Raw genomic sequence first — 20,127 nt, forward strand, 5'->3', positions numbered from 1 at the left:
TGGGTCTTATTGGACGGCGGAGCTGAGGGTCCGGTTGGAAAGTAGGGCAGCTTAAAGGTGACTGCCGAATGCTAATGGATTTGCGCAACAGCGAGTACAATCAGGAAGTCGGCTTTGCTGCACATGCTAGGTTCACGCATCAAGCCAAGAAGCAGGCGCTCAATACAAGAAGAACCCGAGCGTCTGGAAACCAATGGCGAGGGTACATGGGCAGTCAAGAACGGGTTGTGAGAGTTAGTCGAGAGATGGTCGCTGCCAAGTAGGTGCAGCATTTGTGTGACGTCGACGATAGGATTGTGGAAAGGGTCCGGTCGGGCAAAGAGTCGAGTGATCAGGCCGTGCCCTTTGGCTCTTCTCGGCCGCAATTTTACACTACACTACTTTGTCTAGTACTGTCGCATCCCAAGTCGTCTTCGTGAAGCACTCGATCTCTGTCGCTAGCACGGACAGTGCAGTACATTTTCGCGCAACTACAAGCACGTCCTGTCAGCTCGGAAGCCAGCGCCGACTTCGCCTCGCCATTGCACGCAACCCAAGCAGCGCTATATAAGCCCGACACTCATGCCTCTCCCGTAACTTGGACCGCCTTTGCCAACTCGACAAGTACCACACGTCAAGCCGTACCTGAAGCCTCAGGGTTGACCAAGAGGGTACATCGACGCCCGCCTCGCTCGTCCAAGTCTCGGCCAGTCAAGGCGTGCCGCCATTTCCTGTGGCCCGGTCCCGCATCTCACCTCTCGCATCCATCGTCTAGGACGTGCAGCAACAACGCCATCGTGGCAACCTGCATACACCAGCCTGATAGACCACAAGACATAACCACGCCTGCTACAAACCTCGTCAACTTCGCCGCCTTCTTACCCCACACAATCCGCCACCATGGACTTGACCTTCATCTCTATACATGGTACCACTAGACCAACCCTGTAGCCCACCACTTTTCGCTGACACCACGACAGATCTGACCCCCGACGCCCGTGTTCTTTACTCCTCCGATTCAATTGTAGACGTCCTCGGCTGGACGCCTGATGAAGTCGTCAATCGCTCGTGCTGGGAATTCTTCTCTGAAGATGAGTTGCCTTTCGCCCAAGCTTTTCACAAAAAGGGTGTGCAGATGGACAAGGCTGCTGTCTTGTCTTACTGCAGAGTCAAGAACAAGGAAGGACAATGGACTGGTTGTGAATGTTGTTTCACCATCGTCTATGATGTTATGATCGTTTGCACTTCCATCTATCGACGAGGTCTACCAAGTCAGAGTAAGTCTTCAATCTCTTCCGTGACCCAACGCTCAGCTAAACCTCCTGGCAGAGCGAGCAGAAGAAGCACCTATCATTCGACGTTTGTTCTCATCCTCACCACGCGATCCGCGTTACCACATGTTATCACACATCTCGGGCAAGTTCAGACGACCGCTGGAGAAGCACGAACCTCGAGCCGCCCTGTTTTTAAATCGCTTCACCCGTACATTAACCATCATGTATGCGACTGCAGGCTTAGAAGAGGTTATCGGCATACCCGCCGAGTACATGCGAGGTCGAAGTTTTTACTACTGTATCGCCGAGAACTGTCTCCAGGACGCTATCAAGTGTCTTGAGAACGCAAAAGCTAACGACTCCATTGCTTACCTTCGATTCTGGTTCCGGGATCCTCGCATTGATGACGACGCAACAACACCCATGGACGAGGACAGCGACGACGACGATATGACAGCAGAGAGTAGTGTTGACCAGGACTTTGGCGGAGGCGTGCATATCGACGGCTCGCGCTCAAGATCGGGGAGCATGGACGTGGATGCTCCTAATCACACCTCGAACTCTCGGACCACATCGGGACATAGCAGTACCGAATTCCAGGACACTCACTCGGCAATTTTTGGAGATTCCAGAGCAGAGGAATCATCGGCGTCTTCAATGACATCACCCGATGGCAGCGTCAGACCCCCTATTCAGCGAGAGCCTATCGAGATAGAAGCCGTCATTTCGTGCACATCAGACGGGCTAGTTGTATGTCTACGACGAGCACGCCCTATGCTTCCCACGCTGTCACGTTCGAGGTACGAAAATGGTCTGTTCGCTGCCCCTTGGGCATCGGAGCCTATCCTTCCTCCAATGGACGCTCGCCCGCAACCAACATTTGCAAACAACTTTGCACCATCCTTGGGTCCGTTCAGTGCTCAAACCGAGCAAGTCAGGGCGGGTGGACCTGCCCAGGACGATTTCATGAGCTCAATCCGCGACCAAGCTGTCTTTGCATGGGCGCTTACTGGAATCAACGGTGCGCTTCACCAATACGGTGTCAACAAACCTCACGGAGAGTCACTACCAGTTGGAGGGCTTGAGGTGTGGGAGTCTGACCCTTATGCCCAGTCCGAGATATTTAGAAGCGACTCTGGATCCGGACTTGACGGCATGACGAAAAGCCACAGCCCGGCACACATGTTTGGGGATCCTGGTCTTGATGGCCATAGGAAAAGGTAGAGCATATGGATCTCCACCTACGAATTCTCTTCTCTGCTCTTCAAGGTTTTGGTGTTGCTGGTTGCATTTGAGGTTAGCGGGAGTTTTGGGTCTCAAAAGGATAAAGCACACACGACGATATATGATCAAGTCCTGATTTGCTGCGTTTGCCATTTTACCCTGCAAGCGACTTATTTGGTAGTCGTAATCATTAGTAGCATGAAGAATAAAAAGTAAAGCTGCCGATATTCCGATCTTGCCATGAGAACGTGTTGCATGAATCACATTCGTTACTTATACCTCATATTTGCTCCGTTAGGCACGTACGGCCACAGTCAGCTGAAAACTGGGCATCCCGTCCGCTCTGCCATACATAAGCAGTTGAACGGCAGATTAGTACTACGGTGGGTGACCACGTGGGAATCCCTGCTGCTGTACGTTTTGGTCCTTGCATTTCTTTTACACAGCATGGTGCGCGGCTGCCTTTGTCTTTGCTCCTTCAAGCCCCACAAGGGACCCTCTCGAGAAGATCACGATTGGTCTTTCTTCTGGGATTTCGGCTTGTACGCGACCAGATCGGACACCCGAATGCGTGCGTCCGTTCCACCTTGCGTAAAGTGAGTAGGGCTCAATGGGAAAGATTTTAGTAGGCAAGACCTGAAATTTAGACGAGAGTTTCTCATTTATCATATATACATCTCCGGTCATTTCGTCAGAATACATGTTTGGCGATATCATCGCTGTTGATCCATGCTCGTGATCCGATCTAGGACGCTTCGAAGACGTTCGAGTTTCACTGGTTTGGTATAAAATTCATTAATCCCACTAGCCGCAGCCTCTTGCCTCGATTGCTCGGACCCCAATCCCGTCAATGCGATGATATGTGCAGCCCGCCGTCCCGTAGTTTCTTGTTCGAATTCCCGAATCTTGCGGGAAGCTTCAAAGCCATCCATGACAGGCATGGTGATGTCCATGTAAACAACATCAAAGGCCTGTGTTGCGGCCTTGTAGGCTTCGACTGCTTCTAGACCATTTGTTGCGGAGACTACCATACAATCTAGTTTTCTGAGATATTTCTGGAGGATGGCGAGGTTTATTGCATTGTCGTCGACTGCGAGGACGTGTCTGAGACGGTCCTTCTGAGCTAGATCTGGCTGCTTGTCGTGGGTCCTTGATGTCATGGTCGTTTGCTTTGGCTGGTGGTTTTGCTTCAATGGAACGGCATCGCTGGTGAGAGACAAGTTTGGTGTTCGAGGCGGGCTAGAAGGATTCGAGAGAGATAGTGCTGCTGGAACTTGCTCATCTCGTGTGTGCAGGGATGCTAGTAATGCCTTACTCAAAGATCGTGGACTGATCGGATAGGCGAGTGTCGTGACTTGGCTCAGTCCAATAGGATCCATCTCTGCAAGTCCAATGCAGATGATACGTTTATTGCTTGCCGCGAGTTGATGAGTAGTCGTCTGGTCAGAGGGACGACCTTGGAACATGTCGCAAAAGACGTAGAAGTCAGCATGAGTCTGATCCAGTGTCGAAGATGTGAAGAATCTCATGCCCAGCCAGTCTTTAGCGCCGTCGGATAGCAGGTGAGAGAGAGATTCGAGTTGATTTCCTCTGATCCCAGACTTGATGTCCGTCATGTCAGGATGTGATGGTGTTACAAAGCATAAGCTTCTCCCCTGAAGTGAGCCATCAGGGTCAAGAAAGTTTGGTGGTAGAATGCGATCAGGCATGAATTCATCAACGTTTTTCAACAGCGGAATGCAGATCTCCGTTCGTGTACCAAGTCCCAAAATACTCTCCACACTGATGGTGCCTTCAAAATCATCACAGATTTGTTTGACCAGACTCATACCTAGACCTGTGCCTGACTTTGTAGAGTCTTCTTGGACAAAAGGTGTGAACAGTCTTCGGTCCAAGTAGTCGCGGCTCATGCCAACGCCCGAGTCGCTCACAACTAGACATACGTGATCCTGTGCAATATCGGTCAAGCCTTGTCTTCGTACAATTGAGAGCATAACCTCAACGTATCCACTTGTGGTGAACTTGATGGAATTAGCAACGAGATTCTGGACCATGCGTTTCCAGGCTCCAACTCGAAGAGGCATACGCCATTCAGGATGATGCTGGATGTTGATGTGTACTCCTAAAGCTTTCTCGCCGGTCTCAATCGCCGACTTGGGGGCCCGCATAGATCGCATACCCCAATGCACGCTCTCAGTCACATCGGTGACAAGCTCATCGAGGGCGGCTACCGAGGTCTCACCATGGGCACTCGCCATAGCTGTGCCCTTGTTAGAGAGAGGCGACTCATGAATCTCGCTTTGTGACCCGTTGAAGCGATTGATTTGGGCATATTCAAGCAGGTGATTTAGAGTGTCAAGAAGAGTGGTCCCACATTTCTCAATCATGCGGACGACGTCTTTCGCTGACTCCTGAATAGAACTGTCTTCGAGAAGTTCCACGGATGCAAGGACGCCGTGAAGTGGGGACCTCAGTTCATGACTGATTGACGAGATGAAATTCGACTTTGCGTGCGAAACATAGTCGGCTTCCGACCGGGCTACTTCGGTCATGACCGCATTTCCAAAAGCCCTCAGGCTGATCAGATCGTCGTGTACAATGTGTTGTATGGGATCCGCAGTCCATCCAATAAGACCGGCAAAGAGACTGTTGCTGGTTATGTCTTGAAGAGGCAAGAAAAGAACGTATCTGGCATGAGGTAAAGCTTCCAGTACTTCTGAAGGGAAAGAAAATGGCATAGAACGAGCCGAATCTACGTACGTGCTGTCGACATGATGTGCGTCGCTATCGGAAGGATAGACACCGTACTCATCGACTGAGAAGATTTGTCCATGAGGGAAGGCACTGGCGAGACTCATGAGGGATGATAGCCCCAGCGTCTCGAACTTTTCAGTCGATTGTTCCGGTGTGAGAGATTTTCCAAGGACCTGGCAGATGGGTTCAAAGTTCGAGTTCCGCATGTTACTCGTCACCTGGGCGCCAGGACCCACGAAAACCAAGCCATCGATGTCCAAGGCGACTTGTATTACAGCCGCGGCACGGGAAAATATATTCTCATGCTGTTTCACGGATGTGGACGAGCTCGTTTGAGATTGTGATTTGGAAGGTATGGAAGCAGAATCCAGTGATGAAAAGTCTCGATCAAGAACTCCAAGCGAGGTCGATGGCACTCTGTCCCGCGACAGCGTGCTTTCAAGCGTGGGATCGTCATTGCTCGTTCCATCTGTCGATGTGGTTGACGTATGACGCGCGGACTGGATCGTAGAAGCTGAGGGCCACAGGTCTGGCGCAATATCATCAATTACATTGAACTTTGAACGTGACCAGATACGTCGCTCTCTGCATGACTGCGTCTCTAACGCAATGATGGACTGCCCCGCAGCGAACATAGACAAGCCTTGCATCAGGCGCTCCCCGCGCGCGTGAGCATGCTGGATAGCGACGGAATCAAGATAGCCGACGATGGCCTCTGCGATCTCTTGCAAGGTAGACATAAGATCATCATCAAAGAAGTCGTGGCGCACTTCAGAATCAACGATACAGTAACTGCCGATGACGCGACCATTGGAGCTCTTCAGCGGCACTTCCGCATAAGATCGCATGTGTGGAAAGCCAACGACATATGGACGGTCTTTGAACAAGTCTAGGTTGCGAAAGTCTCGTATAACATAACGGTCGGTATTGGCGACGATGTCGGATGTGTTCGAAGCCAGCGTCCCAGAGCGGTTTGTAAAGATGTCTACGGTGTTTGGACAGACTCCATAGCTCTTGTGCAAGGCTTGCACGCCCAAGAACAAAGCGTCTTGTCGGCCTCGATGGCGTGACGATTGTTTCAACGAAATGGATCTTGTGGCTTCGGCGATGATGAATTGGGTAGACGTGCTAAGTAGCGAGATGAAGGCGCGGTCACACTGCAACTTGAGGGGACCGAGCTGGGCGAGGGCAGTGAGGTGCGTGTCTTGCGACAAGGTCGGTGGCACAGGCTCACCGCTGATTGCTCGAAGCGTGTCGGCAGTGATTTGGGCAGGAAGAAAATAACTGGGTAGTGGATCAGTGCGTGTTTGCTGACCGGCGCGTATGGAGAAGGTATGTACCGGGCCAAGGTGCGCATCCGCAGTCGTTCGTCATGGGCTTCGTCGTCCATCATTTTGCACCTCGTCCTAGTTCACTGCCTTTTCAGGGTGCTGCTGTTACCAAATCTACGTCTAGAACTGCATCTGTGTACGAGTTCGGCCGGTCACCGAGCATCCTTCGGTACTCCATGACTCTGCGGAGGTGGCGAACCGCGCCGTGAGCCTTCGGCAGTCGGCTTTTTCACCGAGTCGACTGTTCAGACAAAGCCTGAGAGTCAATGCCAAGCATAAAACATCGATATCCTTGAGGACGAATTTGCGATTCTCGCGATATGTTGACGCGGGATTGTTCCGGATGCTTTGATTATACGCGCATGCTTGTTGACAACTGAAGTAGAGTCTCGCGAATTCACTAACGTCACTTCCTGCCTGGACTGCTGTGCAGACTTGTTATGGCGCGACTGGCGATCTTCTGGGATTTGACGCTGCTTTCGCGAGGTTCATCCGTGGTCAAGAGAGATTGCTGTCAAACACGAATGTGCATATCGTCCCTGCGGACGAAAGCGCCGCCTTCTAGGTCATCCAAGCTTGTAATTTCCCAATTGCTCCAGCGTCTCTTTGTGTTCGGCCTCCTCTGTCCGGCGTATCGCGCATATCTTGTGGACCTCGCCGACAGATTCCCGAACACCGCTCCAATCAATCCAGTCATCAGCACTTGACAACCAGATCAAGAATTCCTCCACGTTTTCAAAGACATTGGTATGCGGAAAATTCGCTTCGACGAAGATTCTCCAGCGCCAGGGCTCAACAACACCTGTGTGCCGCGAGACGGCATATATGATTTGCGAGCCGTGCTCGTTTTCTCCCATGATCCATCCGGCAGCCAATCGAAAATCAGCCGTGCAGTCGAGATCGGACAGTTCATCTGCCTCGAGGGCCAAGTCTTCAATCCTTTGCAAGACGGATGCGTCGATGTCGGGGATGAACATTTGCCTGTCCCAGTTCTCGTACCCGATACCGCGAACGTGCTTGAGCAGTTCGCAGTAGTCTGCGGGTAGCTCCAGAGTATGTGCCGTTTCTCCAAGCCAGCCTTTATCTGCGTGTTCTCTTACGGCCCATTGTAGGTTCGCCAGACAATGCAAGAGGGTCGATGCATCTTCATCGCTCAAGAGGCCGTCGTTGGTGCGGCTATGGGGTAGGAGACCATTCTTGCGGCTGTAGTATGCTCTATAGGCACTCATCGAGTTGATCTCGGTTCCGTCCAGCAAGGTATATCCGTTCTTCCAGGGCGAGTACTGCAGGTATGTAGAGTGGTATTTGCTCATATGCGTCGCCAGCATGTCGAGATGTAGTGCTTCGTCCCCTTCACTCGCTTCAATCATATCAAGCACACGACCGAGCACACGGCCATTAGTCTCAGACATGCGCGTCTGGAACTGCAGCAACGTACCCGCCATGCGCTCAGCGCGCTCAGAAGCAGTAAAGTAGGCAAATTCATCCAGAATGTATGCTGGCGTCTGCATCTTGACACCAGCAATTCTCTGCCAAAGGACAGGAAGCAAAAGGCTTCCTGATCAGAAATTTGGACCTGGGAAACCCTACGGAGACAGCACTCCGTGGATCCCTTTCAGGGCCCCACCATGTTGGTTAGGAAGACTGTTTTGGAAGGTTGATTAGCAGACACGAGTCCGCGCACCTGTTCGTCCGATGTGGTCGGATATATCGATGTGAACTTTTGCCAAGAATTATATCAATCGACGATTGGTATAGAGATCACTCAGATGACATTTCTTCCTGGGGTAAGAACGTTCTTCGGATCGATCGGGAATGTACATCAAGTATTGTATATACATCTATAAGATTGCTTTCAGACAAATGCAGAAAGGTGGGAGCGTGACAGAGACGAAAGAGATACACATAATCAAATCAGCATGCAGCACATCAAGACACTCAAGACCGGTCTTCTCTAACGTTATACCGCAAACATGATTTCGGACCGGACTCCGATATTCGCTACGCTAATAAACCCTAATAAAACAGACGTAGCCATAATGGGACTTTGCATAACCGACTTCCACCTCCCAGTGGCCGCGGTCCAATAATTATGCCACGAGTAAAGTTGTTCCAAAAGCACAAGGACAAATCATGAGGTCTGGCAAATCTGGGATCCTGAAAAGCACCTCGACTCTGTTCACCTGCCGAGCGAGCGTTCGAGAGTCTTGATCGACTGGCAACACTCGCTTGTTTGATCAGAACCTTGACTCGAGAATCACCCCGCATAGCCATCATCTGATGTCAGTCAAATGCGCCTGCCAACCGTGTGTATCTGAGGACAATCTTTTGACCAGTTTCCTCGCTTGTCGATTCAGTTAGAGCTCACAGGAGAGCCCACTTCCTCCTGGTGCAGCTCTACTGTAGGACGGCAGGAGCGTCAGAGTGGTCGACAAAACCACTGGATAAGATTTTCCAGGTGCGCATTCTGTCAAACTTCCGTCCTCCAAGGTTCCGGGCGCAGAGGCTACCCAGCCAAATGAGCAGGTAATCAAAAGAACATAGCTCGTTCATCGGATCTTGCGGAGATTCTGACGCTGTGAAGTGTAGTTTGGTATGTTGTAGATGGATCATGACAACCGTGAGCAAATCAAGGCTGCAAGTTCCTGTCAACACAATCCAACAGCTTCGTCACTGCGCCCAACAGTGACTGTGATGTAGCCTTGGCCAAGGTTACAACCTCGCTTTCCTTGGCTTCGAGTTGGCCTTCTCCTGCAAACTCGAGATAGTTCGAAATTGCGTTCAAAAGAGTCCGAAATTCGTGGCTAGAATTCGAAAGTAGAAGCTTGTATAGGCGGCTTTGTTGCAATGCCTCCTCTTTTTCCTTCCACAAGGCGCTAAATCTAACATAGACTGTATGGGTAATCGCTGCAATCTGAGGCTCTGACTCATCCCATGTCTCGACCGACTGGTGTGAAGAGGTTGAGATCGCTTCACGGAAGTAGACTACAAAGTCTTCACCGTCCGAAGAAATGGGGACGAGTAACAGTTTCTCAACAGAGCGAAATCCAGGGTTGTACCTCAGATTGGGGAAGTCGGCTGCGAAATTAGAAGACATTAGGTTCCTTTTGAGTCGGCGCAATTGCAGATACTCCACTAAAGCGAAGGCTTCTTGTGGTTCTGTCGCCGTTCCTATGATTTTCTGGTGCCACTGATAGATGATATAGCAAAGTCGGCCTGGAGTAAGTTCAATGTGTCTCGCGGAGCTAGGATGGTGGTTTCAGAGAGTTCTCTAGTGCCTCGGGCGAAACGTGGTCCGCGAGCTTCTAGAACATGAGAGGTCATGATGTTTTCCATTTTCCGCGATGCCGAGTCCGCGACTTGTCGACATACATTGCGACAGAGGAAAGTGAGCGGGGCTTCGTTTTCGAGAAAGGAGTATCCAGTCACAACACCCCAGATTTTCCCTGAGATCATGAGAGGTACAAGCACACGAGATCGAGCAAGTTTGGTATCGGCATCGGCAACCTGGAAATGAGGCATGGTTCTCATATATAGCGATTTGCTCTCCAGGGGACGCTCGAGCATACTGTCGGGTCGATCGAGTAGGCAGGACGTCTCTTGACCTCTATGGACTTGAACCTCCAGAGTGCGGAACATTCTCAGACAATCATGTGACATGCTGCAAGATGTTGGACCGGTGCTGTTGGCAAAATATTGATAGCTCTCTTCATGTTTGCTCTGCGCGATTAGTCGGCCGGTCCGGTCTTCGTCAAAGCGATGAACGAAGACATCTTGATGGCCTGTTGCATTCTTTATGGACGCGACGAGGGATTCCAACAAGCCATCTATGGTTGACGCGACTGAGACAGTAGAGTGCGCTTTGTCCATAATGGCCATGGCATTGGTAGCACTATCCCTCCTCAGATGTCGGTAATACTTCGGTCTCAATTGTCTTGCGGGCGAGAGTTGACGGTAACGGGGCAATGCACAGGGCGAGCGGGCACCATGTTGAGGCACGAGCTCGCAAAGAAGCAGCGAAGGTCTGGTGATATCAGCGTGCACGACGCAAGAGAAGCGGTTATCGGAGCCATCCGGTGCCTTGATGTTCATCTCGAAGACATTGCGGGTACTTGAATAATTAGCGCGATCATGAGCAGCAGCCATGTGGTCGATAAAGGCCTTTGACTCGTAAGGCTCGAGCAAATCATGGAAACTCTCCAGGGCGAACAGCTCTGTTGTCGAGTACCCAAGAATGGACTTTGAGTTGTCGCTAGCCATCGAGACCAGCAGATTGCCTAGAGCATCTTGTTCGAGGCCGATGGCAGCGCCAAAGGCTTGGATGCTGTCTACGCCTGAAAGAGCGACCATCGCATCTTGTTGTTGTTCCATCTCATCCTGAGTTGACGTCGATATCCCAAGGCCACTCAAGTCGGGTTGATGAATGGCTACGTCTGCGACATGACTCGGCTTGTCATGCTCGTCTTCGGACGGAATGAGGTGGCGTTGGGCAGACCTAGTTAAAGCAGAGGCAGAGGCAGAGGTCGGAAAGGCCGGCCGTTTGTTTGTTTTGGTGGAATGGCGCGGCGAGGTCGAAAGAATAATGGGTACGCAGTCGATAGAGACGAGAGAACTGACGGGAAACACTCGACTCTGTGTCAGAGACATCTACACGGTGGGTATGCTTGTCTGCCTTGGTTGACAAGAGGAAGCAGAGGTTCTGAGAACCGGAGTCTTCTCTTCTATCCAATACATTTTGGTTGCGTTTAGGAGTTGGTCCATCTTCGATGCAGTCGCAGAGCCGCTCTTCATCGAGATGCAGATCGAAAGATCGCTCTCTTGTTTAACCGGCCTCCGGATCCATGCGCACGTGCTTTCCTCAGCTTGAATCTGTAGCAACATCCACTTCCGCAGACCACTCAAGTCCACTACTGCTTTCGAACTGCAGTCGCCTCGACATGTTGCCGCGCTCGAAAGAAAGGAGCGCGTCGGACATTTAAAGCCTGCAGCATCTCCTGCATGTATTCGGCACATGCACTATGCACTATGCACTCCTATCGCGTCTCTACGCGTGTGCAGCATCAGGAAGAAGATTCCATTCGATTGCACCATGGCAATACTTCTCGCGTTCCATTTCTATATCATTCGCGGCTCGAGCCTTGTTTCGACAGTCGTGTCTCCCTGTTTCATCACCGTCACCGAGTGATGCTGCTCAAGACTTATAGGCATACCCGATTCATGGCTGTGACGTATTGATCAAATTTGGACATGACGCGTTACACGTTCGGCGCGTCTCTCATCCGTGTACCGTGAACAATGGCCCCAGAAGACTAAATGAACACTCTTGGACACATCTTCCGAAACTTGTGTGAAACAGGCTACAAGTACGAAAGGCCTGTAATCTACTCCCCATCGTGTTTCCGCTTGAAGCAATTTTCGGAGTTGTGCCTACTCAATATAAGACTGTTAACAAGCAGCGACTAATCCGATGATGGAGGCACAAGATCTTTCGTTATTTACCTCCGAGGCCTAACGGAATGCATTAGCTCATGATAGCAAGTAGTCTCCATTCCCAGACAGAGGGTGACATGTGCGCTTTCACGGAATACACAAGAAGACCACCGTCGTTTCCACGTGCACCTTCCGGCAACATATTGACCAAAAGTGTGCAATCTCTTCGAGATTCGGTACCATTCCCTCACACCTTGCCAACTCTATCGTCTGTACGGATTGGTGTCTCTGTATTTCTTCGCACCAAACATGTCTTCTCAAACATATTTAATGCGGGTTTCACGGCGTTTTGGTATGGCAGATACCGCCAAGACAAGTTTATATACGCACAGTGTTATTCATACACAGGTAGCTTGAATCTAGGTGCCTGCCGTCGTGTTTTCCACTTGAAGTGGTTTGCGGTGCGGCATGAAGCGCACAAATATCGTAGGAAAGTCGAAGCTGGCGTCCCAGTCGGATATTGGTGAAGGATTGTCTTGTAGATTCGAGGTCTGACGTGACGTGTTGATCGACGCGTCTTCCCGCAACTTCTGCGTGCTGCCCGCTCACACACTCGGGACCAACGACGACAACAAGACATTCCCGGCTCTTGATATCCAAACGCGCGGTACTTGTCCGAGACAGTGTCGACACACATCTCTCAACACAATGACCTCCAACTCCAGCGCCATGCCCGCTCCAGACTCGCAAATCGACACATCCGTCGCACTCACATACTGGAACTCCTGCGACCCATCCGTGACGGGTATGCTCGGCGGCTTCCCCCAAGTCTCTCGCATCGACCTCCAACAATCTTCCACCTTCCTCGCAAAACTCCGCCGTGCCTCCAAACTCCACCCTGCAACCGCACCTCTCTCCCGCATTGTCGACTGCGGCGCTGGAATCGGTCGTATCACTCTCGGTCTCCTCTCAAAGGTATCCGACGTCACAGATATCGTAGAGCCAGTCGAGAAATTCACCAATCAAGTCTCCGAGGGTGACGACTTCAAAGAGCTTCGGGATGCAGGAAAGATTGGAAAGATCTACAATGTTGGTCTTGAAGCCTGGGAGCCTGAGCATACCTACGACGTCATCTGGATCCAATGGTGCTTGGGCCAATGTACGGATGCTCAAGTCAATGCGCTGTTCAAGCGTGTGCAGAAACATCTTTCACCAGGAGGTTGGATTGTGCTAAAGGAGAATCTGTCAAATCATCAGTTTGGCGAGGATGTCTATGATGAGACGGATTCGAGTGTTACGCGGACGGATGACAAGTTTAGGGATTTGTTCAAGGAGGCTGGCCTGAAGATTGTGGCTACTGAGTTGCAGAGAGGCTTCCCCAAGGACCTTTATCCTGTGAGGATCTATGCTGCGCAGCCAGAGGCTTGAAGACAAGGACAAAAGGGAGGAGAGACACAACCGTTCGAACGCCAGTAGATGGTGCATCCTTGACAGCGACGAGCATGAGATATCGCTCTACGCGCAGTCACAAGGAATGGCTAAGCGTAGCAATATGAGGAGGCATTGAAAGTAGCTCTTCATACACCGGATAGATTCAGATTGACGTCGAAATACTCAGTTCAGGAAGCAGCGACCTCAAAAGTAGCATGGTCTTGCATTGTCCGCTCATCATGCATTTGAAGCAATACCAATAGCTACTTCCAACGATAAATCCATGTACAATAACCCACGAACACCATGCAACCCGACTCTTGAAACGATACAATCTAGAATGCTTTCCAACCAAGCAATGCCGTGTATGCAATACAATCGTACCAAGTCCCACTCATCCATCATGCTGATCATCATCCGCCTCGACCGCCTCTAGCGCTCCAAGGCTTAAAAACACGTCCCATGCCCAATCTACGTCCGGGAACAACCTTATTGCCCACCTGTGCCACGCTGGTAGAATGGAAAGTAGTCGCCGGTTTGAACACTTCTACCTTCTCCTCTTCGGGTGGCGAAGAAGGTGGCTCTGGAGGAGGTGGGCTTGAGAAGAATGCATATGGTCGAGAGGCCGTTGTTGTCTGATTACCTTCCTTGTCCATCTTGTTGGTTGATACAGGTTTCGTCGTCAAAGGCGTTGTCCGGAGTTTGAAGTTTGTGATTTGTGCTGCTTTCGCTGGCGGGATGGCAGGACGTTCTAGGTTTCCTGCTGGTCGTGTAGAAGACATATTCGAGATGTCGTGAAGAGGGTTGGACGCATGACGAGACACAGACACTGGTGCTCTCGGTGGTAGATGTGCCTCGGGAACACTCGATGTGCGTGTCAATCCCGCTGTCTGTGGTAATGCAGTGGTCGTCTTTGGCTTGCCGAAGAAAGACATAATGTTGGCAGATCCCTCGACAGCTTTGTTCTTTTTGATTGGTGCTTTTCGTCCATCGATATCTCGAAGTCTAGCATCTTCTTGAGCAGATTCTAGCTCTTGCATGCGCATCGCAGCTGTCGTGACTTTGGCTGGTATACTCATTGAGGCAGTAGAGAAGCCAGCTTGATTCTGCATTGTAACTTTCGATGCTGGCATGAATCCGGCAACTGGTACCGTAGGTCCACCTTGTTGCTCATTTTCTGTCCTGCGTCGCTTATTCGCAAACGCTCCTTCTTTGAAGTCAATCTCACGTCCATGGTCCCATCTTGACTTTTCACTCTTAGGAAAAGTACCATCCAGAGGCCAGTGGGTATCTTCAGGCTTCTCGTATGTGCTACGTGCTTCGATGAGTTGTCCGAGAGCAGGCTTGTCTCTTCTCAATATTTTCGCCAACTCAACCACCGCATCATCGTAAAGCTTGGGTCCTTGTGTTTCGAAAAATGCCTCTATTCCTCTCTGTGTAAGGAAGTGAGACATTGTTGTTTCTCCAGACTGACTGTTCTTGTTTGGACAGCTCAAGTACAGCAATGCTTGAGCTCTGGTCATGCCGACGTACAACAAGCGACGTTCTTCATCAATGTCGTCAGCTCTTGAATGTGGTATTGAGCCTTCATAGCAGGCAGGTATGAACACGATAGGCCATTCGAGACCTTTTGCTGCGTGTATCGTGGATATCGTAACGTGTTGTTGTGTCTCATCAGGATTCTCATCCTGCTTTCTTTGGACCTCACTTGACAGTGCAATGTTCGCAAGGAATAGTGTCAATGCGTCCTCGTGAGTATTCATGAGTCGCTGTTCCAACCCCTCAATATCAGGCAAGATTTCCTCTTCGACAAACTCTTCACCGTGAGCCATGGCTGCTGTCAAGTCTGCCGTTTGCGCTTTGAGTTCCTCGATATTAGCCCATCGAGTTTCGTAATCGTCTGGGTACTTCTTTTGCAAGTACTTGGACAGCTCAAGCTTTTTGATGAGGTACTCTACCAGTTCGAACGGAGATGCTTGCTGTTCGTCTGAGCCCTTGATCTTCTTCTGGCCAGTGAGGACAAGATTGACCAGATCCGTGAGACCCTTCGATCCCTGAGCGGAGAGTTTCGTATCTGATCGGGCCTTGCCCTGAACACTGTTGAGCACAGTTTTCCATAGACTGCTGCTTTTCCTTTCCGCTTCATCTATAAGAGCTTTGACGGTGACGTCGCCGACGCCGCGGGTGGGCACATTGATGATGCGCAGGAGTGCATCATTATGATCAGGCTGGTTGATGACACGAAGATAGTCCAGCACCATCTTGACCTCAATACGATCAAAAAACTTGGTTCCACCAACCATGCGATATGGTATGCCTGAGTTGCCGAGAGCTGATTCGATGTGTCTGGAAACAGCTGCCGAGCGAAGCAATATAGCAAAGTCATTTGGCTTGAGCAAATCTGCACACAAGGCCTGCGTCCTCATGATTTCTGCAACAAGCCACTTTGCCTCGGCGTCTGCCGTAGGAAGTTTGCGTAGGACAGGCCGGTCTCCTACACCAAAGGTAGGCTTGAGAGCCTTGGATGGCCTACTCTCGTCTTGCTCGATCACTTTTTGCGCTGACTGAAGAATTGCTCCCGCTGATCTGTAGTTTTCTTCCAGATGTATCACGTCTGTGCCAGGGAAGCGTTTCTCCATTCGTTCCAGATTCTTGATTTCGGCGTTTCGCCATCCGTAGATACTTTGATCAGGATCGCCAACGATAGTGACATTTCTCTTGAACTGAGAGAACAGGCACATGAGCTCGAATTGTACGCTGTTGGTGTCTTGAAACTCGTCGATAAGAACAGCCTCGATGTTGGAGACACACTCGGGATGTTTACGGAGCAGTAGAGCGCAACGAAGAAGCAGATCATCGTAGTCCAAGAGGTTGGATGTTCGCAATGCTTCCTCATATTCGGCGTACACAACACTGAACTCTTGCTCAGCAGCTTTGCGAGTGAGTCCATATTGTTCGGCGCTGATGCTTTTGGCTTTGAGACTTGAAATCCTGGCTCCAGCACTTCCTGGTTCAATGGAGAATCCCTGACGTTTGATGATGCGGTTCATGATGGCCTTACTGTCCGACATGTCGGCAATTCCGAAGTTTTTCTCAATACCGATCAAGTTGCCATAAGACACAAGAAAGCGGCGAGCGACTGAATGGAAAGTGCCCAGAATGAGCTTCTTCTCGAGACCATCACCAACAAGGTCCTTGATCCTTTCCTTCATCTCTCGCGCCGCTTTGACGGTAAAAGTGCAGACAACGATGTTCCATGGCTTCAGTCCCCTTTCGGTAATGAGATGTGAGACTCGAGCGGTAAGTGTTTTGGTTTTGCCAGATCCAGGAGGCGCCAGAACTTGCAGAGCCAGTGATGGCGAGGTCACTGCAAGCCTCTGGGCGTGATTCAGCCCACCCAGCAGATTATCCATGAGTGTGTATTATTTCGCCCATCGACTTGATGCGGGAAGACGCGTTGGGAGGCGACTTCAGCGGCGCGGGTTCACGTGTGTACTGGCTACAAAATTGAACGGAACATCAAATCGAATCTGAATGAGAGTGATGAAATTTGCGAAATTTGCAAAGCATCAGGGATTGCAATTGTCAAACAAAAGAAATGCGCATTTTCGAGGTAGCAGCAGCTGCTGCGGCGCGAGTGGGCTTGGAGATCCTGCATGGACAAAAAGGATTGCCTCGAGGGAGAATCGAACTCCCATCTAAGGATTACCCAAGCCATGCTTGGTCATTTCGATGACCGATATGAGACCTTCGTACTAGCCGTTATACTATCGAGGCGGGTTATGAGAGGATTCCGGATGCATCAACATATATTGTTCACATTGAGCGCTTTTCAGCACATGGTGATGCCGATGGGCGTTACCAACTCAGATCACATTCGTTCAAGCTACTGGATCAATTTATGCCACAATCTTGATCGCTTCATGGAAGAATCCCTGGCTAATATTCAAGACCGAGCAGATGTGCATCACAGCCATCGCGATCACATGCCGTGACCTGCGGCAATGACGTGCGTACCTGCCGCTTTCGATACAAGCGTTGTTCGGTCAACTCCCCACGATAGGCAGTCACATCCAACTGCGACACCTCTCTGTTCTCCATACCTCTAATCATAATCAACAAATCATGAAGACATCATCTATCCTTGCTGCATGCGCATCTGGCCTCGCCGTTCAGGCATTCAGTGTCCCAAGAATCGCCCAGAATGCTGCCCAGCAAGTGCAAGGCTTCATGTCGCCTGAGCAGTATCTAATCGAGCTGAGTCCTGGAGAGACCAAATGGGTGACGGATGCGGAGAAATGGGCTCTGAGAAGAGTGAGTGTATCCATGTCGACGTGCGGGAGCCCTAGCTAAAGACGTGATAGGAAGGCATCTCGTTCTTCGACATCACCGACACACCCGATCTGGGCTCCATTCCCAAGTCCAACGCCGCCGTCAAGTTCCCAGCCCATACCGAGTACAACTCGACTGTCAAGTCTCTCGCCGGCAATCTGACCAAGTCAAACATGCACGACCATCTCGAGATCTTTACCGCCTTCCACACACGCTACTACAAGAGTGAATACGGTGCAAAGTCATCGTTCTGGCTTCTGGGTCAGGTCAACGACACTCTAGCACATGCTGGAGCTCTCAAGCATGGTGCAAACGTCAAGCACTTTGAGCATGCCTGGGGACAGAACTCTATCATCGCCACGCTCCCCGGCAAGACCAACAAGACAGTCGTGATTGGTGCCCACCAGGACAGCATCAACCTGTTCTTCCCTTCACTTCTTGCCGCACCCGGCGCTGATGACGATGGTAGCGGTACCGTGACTATCCTTGAGGCGCTCCGTGTCTTGCTCCTCAACCAGGACATCGTTCAGGGCAAGCAAGAGAACACCGTCGAGTTCCACTGGTACAGCGCAGAAGAGGGCGGTCTTCTCGGATCGCAAGCCATTTTCCAGACCTACGAGAAGGCTGGCCGTGATGTCAAGGCCATGCTCCAGCAAGACATGACTGGCTACATTCAAAAGACTCTTGATGCTGGCGAGCCCGAGAGTGTTGGCGTCATTACCGATTTTGTCGACCCTGGCCTCACTGAGTTCATTAAGAAGGTCGTCACCACCTACTGCGACATTCCTTATGTCCTTACCAAGTGTGGTTATGCATGCTCTGATCATGCCAGTGCCAGCAAGGCCGGTTACCCTAGTGCATTCGTCATTGAGAGTGACTTCAAATACAGCGACAACAAGATCCACACGACCGAGGACAAGATCGAATACTTGAACTTTGATCACATGCTGCAGCATGCAAAGTTGACCCTGGGTCTTGCCTTTGAGCTTGCCTTTGCTCGCTTCTGATCAGCGTATAATTACATATCGGACTGCACGTTGCGTAGTGAAGGCGTCTGAGAGGTTTCACATACTTGTTCTAATTCATCATATCTCTTCAGCCTTATCCATTATTTCATGCGCTTGTGCTTGACAGTTCACCGTAAGGGGAAATGCTGTGCTTCGTACTTCTACGCCAGAATGACCTGTGGCGCCGTGACAAACACCTGCCACTATTAGAACATGGTGACTGAAGAGGCTTCTAACCATAGGCCGATATATCAGCAGCTGCTACTGTTTGCGTGCTAGCAGGAACCTTCCGGATTTAATAATACGCAGCCTCCTTCAGCTCGACGGAATAATAGTTCTCCACCAACAAGAGCTCACAGAACCCATACGCTTGAAGAGTACATGATATGTACAAGTACCTACATTAGCTGTCAAACTTTAATGCTATGTCCTTATCGATTTCAATCGATTTCTTCGACGTTCAGTCTTGCCGTGTCCATCTGTGTCGAGTGGCAGAAGCATGGTGCCGCCTGCTGCAGACCGAAATAGGCCGCCCCAAGATGATCTTCGAGCAGGTCAAGCTTTGTGCGTTTGCCCCCACTCGATTGATGCCGCTTCTCAGCTCACCTCGAACGTCGGCAAGTGCAGACTCCATTGTATAACGGCGGCCGGGGAAAGCGTTTACTGTAGATCTCGGGAGCGCAACGATGATGAAACTGGGAACCAGGTCGAACATGTCTTGAAATTCTCGAATATCATTGGAATTGAGCGATGAGCAAAAGACCGGATTTGCTGTGTCTGTACACTCAGTTGAGTTCCCAAGAGTGACTGTCCGATCCAGCAGGGCGGATAAACAAATGCTTGATCTCGTTCTTGATCCAGAGCTTGTTACATGGGCATGCATGCAGGATGAATGACAAAGCCGGGCTGTCCCGTGGTACATACATGCACCATGCTTGACAAGTGGACAACGAGGTTGCGTGTCTGACTCGTAGATATCTTCCGTCAGGCGGCCTGCAACTTTTACTTTGGAAGCGAGCATGCGTTTCCGTTCAGTGTGGCTTCTGTGCCTGAAGCCAGCCCTGACCCATGTTGAAGATACGTACCGCTTTCGCATAGCTATTCGACGTGGCCACTGTGATATGCGGTCGTTCACAGGTCGCTGCAGATCTGTCCATGTCTGGAATAACAGATCCCCAAAATGATCGCCGAGGATGCGGAGGATTATCTGCGTCCCAAACTGTTGGACAAGCTCGATTTTGGCAGGTGTCAGCTTTTCGGGTTACGAGTTCTTCAGAGGACCCGGGAGCCACCTGAGTCGGACAGACAGGGACAACTTTGGTCTCCTACTCACCGACCTCCCTCCCAGATTCCATCGTCTCTTAC

At 50.7% G+C, this 20,127-nt stretch overlaps 8 protein-coding genes across 8 annotated transcripts; 3 read left to right on the forward strand and 5 right to left on the reverse strand.

The window, feature by feature from the left end:
• Positions 1-879: 879 nt before the first annotated feature.
• AUEXF2481DRAFT_2885 (uncharacterized protein) lies at positions 880-2,477 on the forward strand (the record flags this gene model as incomplete). The annotated part of the gene is made up of 3 exons (XM_013490731.1): positions 880-907; positions 960-1,256; positions 1,309-2,477. 3 exons carry the CDS (start codon positions 880-882, stop codon positions 2,475-2,477), a joined length of 1,494 nt encoding a protein of 497 aa, XP_013346185.1.
• Positions 2,478-3,190: 713 nt separating this feature from the next.
• AUEXF2481DRAFT_27322 (uncharacterized protein) lies at positions 3,191-6,624 on the reverse strand (the record flags this gene model as incomplete). The annotated part of the gene is made up of 2 exons (XM_013490824.1): positions 3,191-6,515; positions 6,572-6,624. 2 exons carry the CDS (start codon positions 6,622-6,624, stop codon positions 3,191-3,193), a joined length of 3,378 nt encoding a protein of 1,125 aa, XP_013346278.1.
• Positions 6,625-6,866: 242 nt separating this feature from the next.
• AUEXF2481DRAFT_560680 (uncharacterized protein) lies at positions 6,867-8,516 on the reverse strand. Its single transcript, XM_013491108.1, has one exon. It carries the CDS (start codon positions 8,071-8,073, stop codon positions 7,129-7,131), a length of 945 nt encoding a protein of 314 aa, XP_013346562.1. The 5' UTR covers positions 8,074-8,516; the 3' UTR covers positions 6,867-7,128.
• Positions 8,517-9,131: 615 nt separating this feature from the next.
• On the reverse strand, positions 9,132-11,296 carry AUEXF2481DRAFT_86870 (uncharacterized protein; the record flags this gene model as incomplete). Its single annotated transcript, XM_013491015.1, has 3 exons — positions 9,132-9,752; positions 9,935-11,209; positions 11,270-11,296. The coding sequence occupies 3 exons, from the start codon at positions 11,294-11,296 to the stop codon at positions 9,192-9,194; spliced, it is 1,863 nt and encodes a 620-aa protein (XP_013346469.1). The 3' UTR covers positions 9,132-9,191.
• Positions 11,297-12,700: 1,404 nt separating this feature from the next.
• Positions 12,701-13,420, forward strand: AUEXF2481DRAFT_27325 (uncharacterized protein; the record flags this gene model as incomplete). Its single annotated transcript, XM_013490825.1, has 1 exon — positions 12,701-13,420. One exon carries the CDS (start codon positions 12,701-12,703, stop codon positions 13,418-13,420), a length of 720 nt encoding a protein of 239 aa, XP_013346279.1.
• Positions 13,421-14,661: 1,241 nt separating this feature from the next.
• AUEXF2481DRAFT_106058 (uncharacterized protein) lies at positions 14,662-16,839 on the reverse strand (the record flags this gene model as incomplete). The annotated part of the gene is made up of 1 exon (XM_013491109.1): positions 14,662-16,839. A coding segment is annotated over one exon (2,175 nt), but the record flags the coding sequence as incomplete, so codon positions are not given.
• Positions 16,840-17,548: 709 nt separating this feature from the next.
• Positions 17,549-18,762, forward strand: AUEXF2481DRAFT_46272 (uncharacterized protein; the record flags this gene model as incomplete). The annotated part of the gene is made up of 2 exons (XM_013490928.1): positions 17,549-17,737; positions 17,788-18,762. The coding sequence occupies 2 exons, from the start codon at positions 17,549-17,551 to the stop codon at positions 18,760-18,762; spliced, it is 1,164 nt and encodes a 387-aa protein (XP_013346382.1).
• Positions 18,763-18,971: 209 nt separating this feature from the next.
• AUEXF2481DRAFT_560581 (uncharacterized protein) lies at positions 18,972-20,021 on the reverse strand. Its single transcript, XM_013491110.1, has one exon. The coding sequence runs from the start codon at positions 19,856-19,858 to the stop codon at positions 19,223-19,225; it is 636 nt and encodes a 211-aa protein (XP_013346564.1). The 5' UTR covers positions 19,859-20,021; the 3' UTR covers positions 18,972-19,222.
• Positions 20,022-20,127: the final 106 nt, after the last annotated feature.

The sequence above is a fragment of the Aureobasidium subglaciale genome, assembly GCF_000721755.1.
Source record: "Aureobasidium subglaciale EXF-2481 unplaced genomic scaffold scaffold_4, whole genome shotgun sequence".
In the NCBI taxonomy this organism is placed as follows: Eukaryota; Fungi; Ascomycota; class Dothideomycetes; order Dothideales; family Saccotheciaceae; genus Aureobasidium; species Aureobasidium subglaciale.

Coding starts and splice junctions, on each gene's coding strand:
- AUEXF2481DRAFT_560680 (XM_013491108.1), bottom strand. CDS start 8,073: ATGCAGACGCCAGCATACATTCTGGATGAATTTGCCTACTTTACTGCT.
- AUEXF2481DRAFT_560581 (XM_013491110.1), bottom strand. CDS start 19,858: ATGCGAAAGCGGTACGTATCTTCAACATGGGTCAGGGCTGGCTTCAGG.